This window comes from Rhizopus delemar, genomic scaffold (assembly GCF_000149305.1).
Source record: "Rhizopus delemar RA 99-880 supercont3.21 genomic scaffold, whole genome shotgun sequence".
Classification (NCBI taxonomy): domain Eukaryota; kingdom Fungi; phylum Mucoromycota; class Mucoromycetes; order Mucorales; family Rhizopodaceae; genus Rhizopus; species Rhizopus delemar.
Genome location: NW_027137847.1, coordinates 410,857 through 414,888, shown reverse-complemented (window position 1 = coordinate 414,888; position 4,032 = coordinate 410,857). Strand labels below are relative to the sequence as shown.

Here is a 4,032-nt window from a genome sequence, read left to right as displayed (position 1 = left end):
AGGGGAAAAAAAACAGGGAGGAAACGACAATTAAAAAAAAATTTATTTAAAATAGTTAAGTCACAAAAAGCATTTAACTCAGACATAAAAAAGGACTGCTAAAACTTTCAGAAAAAAATGACACACACAAGGGTCGAACATGCGACCCTCTACATACAAAGACGACACCCTATCCATTCTGGACAACGACATGCATCATTTTATGATATTCTACCGATTGTGTCACTCATATTCCGAAAATTATCGATTTCCAAATAAGGAAATTGGAAATTTTAAAGTCCGACGGCATCAAAGGTACAACCATCCGCTTTGGATTGTAGGTTTACAAATAAGTTTAGATGATGATAGGTCTTCCTAGTCTATAACTAATTTTGACAACAGCAGCTTACTCTTAAAATCAGCCTATACTGTTTTTTATTTATGCCTAAAATGCTTCAGTCATAGCTAACTCTTATCGCCTTAACTTTATAATCAGTCCAGATTACTCGTCATAACCTTAAAATCGATCTTTGATAAAAATATTCATCTCTTAGGATCAATGTTCTGTTCATGTTCCTTTACGTACGACATTTTTTGGTGGTAAAGGCATGTACCCATCATTGTTCCATGGTATGGCATGAAGATAATAACTAACATGTATACTTTATACTCCCTATATTACCTAATCTTTGGATAATATTTTTTAAGCCTTTAATTGAACTACTGATCAGGTTCTAACAATTCAATATATGCAAACTCGAGTGCTTTCAGTAAGCTTATACATACAGTATTTAGTACTATAGCAATTATTTTCTCTTAGCTTTTAAGTTCACGTAGCCTTATGCAGTTTATAATGCACAAATATGCATATACTTAGACAAGTACACATCTATCCCTAGCCAAGAAGGCCAAACAAAACCCTTCATACAAAAAATTGTCGTTTTCTAAATCTTATCAGGAAATCCTCAATGTAAAATGAATTTACTAAAGGACATTACATTGTGCTCTGCTTCAGGGGCTTGATCATTGCACCTTCAATCTTTTTATAGTAAGGAATACAGATCCCTATCTTCTAAACTAACATCAATTCTGGCTATGTAGCTAATTGATACTATTAAAGCGGCCTAAGCTAAAGCATAGTGATGTATTTGGGTCTAGAATAACATAGAATACTTGGCATTTTCATATCCCACTCCCAATAAAATACCGCCTAGACCGCATCCTGCCTGTCTTCCTTTTTATGAGAAAAAAGGTGAAACTGCAATTAATCCTTAAATTTAATGCAAAGGAAACATTTTTTTTCAACGGCATCTTTGTCAAGCTCATAAATTTAAGCTCTGAAAAGCTTTAAATGTAGCTTAGCCCCTTATATGAATCAACAAGACATTACCGGATATTGATTATTTATTTTTTAGTAAAATCATCGGTCCATAGAGAAATTCACAAAATTGCATTTATCTCTACGTCTATGCATGTGAAATGCATAAAGCTTACACCAAACGATAGAGAAAAAAATTAGCGTTTTGGCAGTATGCTTTTTGCAAAAAAGAAAAAAAATTTCGCAAAGATATTTAAAGTTTTGCTCAGATTTCTACTTTCTGAGTTTAAATTGCTTTCACAACAGAGCAACTCTGCTAGTTCTCAGTGGAAAAGCAGTGATCAAGTGTTGGATTTATTCTTAATCATTCATGCTGGCTTCGAAACCCATAACTTTATTGCTTAGAACACTTTAAATGTAGCTTCGCCTGTTATATACGCCTACAAGACATCGCCGAACATTGATTATCTATTTTGTAGTAAAATCATCGGTCCATAGAGAAATTCACAAAATTGCATTTATCTCCACGACCATACCATCAACATTTATGAAATTTGCATCAAAAGATGAAGAAAAAAATTAGCTTTTCATTGGTATGCGTTTTGCAGAGAACGAACGTATTTACATGGAGATATTTAAATTCTTGCTCAGTTTTTTATTTTCTGAGATTAAAAAAATTAATTTCAGAATAGCTCCACTAGCCTTTACCAGAAAAGCTGCTATCAAGATATTAAGCTTACTATCCGTCACTTACGCTGGTTTTGATGCATTCACGTAAAAGTTTATAAAGTTCCCTACAAATTAATGTAACATGAAAGGTGTTTTGTTAATTAAAACAGAAGAAATCGGTGCATAAACAAAGTAAGACAATAAAATAACTTTTTTTCTTGCTTTCTAGTTTTGTTTTATATAATGAACCAAGCACCAAAGGCACAAAAAGTAAAAAGGAAAGCTCAAGCGCTGGTCAAATGTAAGTTTATAACAACAAAAATAATAACGAAGTCTAATGTCGGTTTCTTTTTTTTTTCTTACATTAGGAATTCCTAATGGGACACATTCGGATGACGAACATGAACCTCATGGGCAAAGTTGTTCTTTTCAACATGATGAAACTATAATAATATCAAATTTATTCTGTTGCTTGTTGCTGAAAAGTTCTTTTTGGTAAAGAAAGTTGTCATTGCCCCACATCTCTAATGGCTAATGGTAAATTAAACCCATGTGCAAACATAAAGTAAGTAATGAACGAGTATAAGCTTAAAGATATATATTCTTTTATATTATTTGCCATAAAAAATAATAAAGTGGTCTATTTACTTGAAAAACAAAAAGTATTTGTATGTATTTGTTAATTATAACTGCCTTGTAACAAAATGTTAGCAGAGCTTCTTTATTATTTTATTCTTTTTAAAGCACACATGTATTCTTTTATTATAATGTAAAGACATTTGCATTTCTATAAAGTATATTTGTTGCTAGATTACTGTTTTCATTGAACAATGAACTTTCTATAGCTAGACTTTTTTTTTACGAAGTCTTTTTTTTAACCAAGTCTTTTTCTTTACCAGTTCAATTTTTTTTCATAAACATGACTATTTTGTTACGTTCAATAGCACGTTTATAATAACCTACGCTAAAAATCATAAATCACCTTCCTAATATGTATACTCCTAAGCAAAATAATCGCAAATTGCTTTTGATTTCCGCATTTTACTCTCAGAAATAAAGAAAAGAAAATGTCCGTCTTTCAACAATAGAGGGGAACAGGCTTACCAAAAAAAGATCATTTGAAAAAGCAAAGACGCTTTTTTAAAACGTGGATAACTTTATGGATATCTACCCTACAAATGAAATAAAAACATGTTAAATTTCTTTATTTTTTTCGCACTTGAAGCTTTCTTCGACATTCGAAAATGACCAATACATCGGGAGTTAATTTTTTTGCCCAAAACCATAACAATCTCTTAACCACGAAATGTTCAATCTAGCGACATGCTTTAACAAACCAATTCGAACAATTATTTGCAGTGACCAAAAGAATTCGAACAATTATTTGTTTTGGCCAAAACAACCTTATACGTTGTACTGAATACTCTAAAGTTCAATATTAAGTTAGACTTTTGTTTGACTTAGTGGCAAGGTTACGGTTGTTTTAGTTAAGAGAGGAGGGTTCGAAACTCATAGTGGTACTCAACCTTAGTTCTACCGTGCAATGCGGTTTTACATCCTTTAGCTATGAATGGGGTGCGGTTAGTGTTTCTACCCAAATTATGAAATTAAGCAGGCAACACGCGCTTTATTGAGTACTTTTTGAGCATTTTCATACGTCTCTAAACGAGCAAGAGCCAACCAAAGATCAACACTGAGCGGCACAAGTTCAACGGCTCGAGACAGCAGCACCTTGGCATCTTCAGGATTTTCTTCCAAGTTAACCGCTGCACGCCATAACTTGACAGAGTTCGGAATAAACTCAAGTGCACGACGAAGAACCTTCTTTTTGGCTTTATTTTCAGTTTCAAGGGAAACAGCCTTTAGCCAGATCTTAACAGACTGAGGCAGATGACGAACGGCATCGCCTAAAATAATCTTGGCGTTATCTACATTATTTAATCGAGCTGCTTCTAACCAAACATCCTCGTTTTTAGGGCACTGTTCGCAACCCTTGGCAATGATATTTCTAGCATGCACAGCTCTTCCGGCAACCTCTTCTAAACGTGCTGCAGCGATCCAGCCAG

The 4,032-nt window shown here is 33.5% G+C and overlaps 1 protein-coding gene across 1 annotated transcript; it reads right to left on the bottom strand.

The window, feature by feature from the left end:
• Positions 1-3,565: 3,565 nt before the first annotated feature.
• RO3G_16709 (uncharacterized protein) lies at positions 3,566-3,930 on the bottom strand (the record flags this gene model as incomplete). The annotated part of the gene is made up of 2 exons (XM_067671293.1): positions 3,566-3,873; positions 3,924-3,930. The coding sequence occupies 2 exons, from the start codon at positions 3,928-3,930 to the stop codon at positions 3,566-3,568; spliced, it is 315 nt and encodes a 104-aa protein (XP_067527394.1).
• Positions 3,931-4,032: the final 102 nt, after the last annotated feature.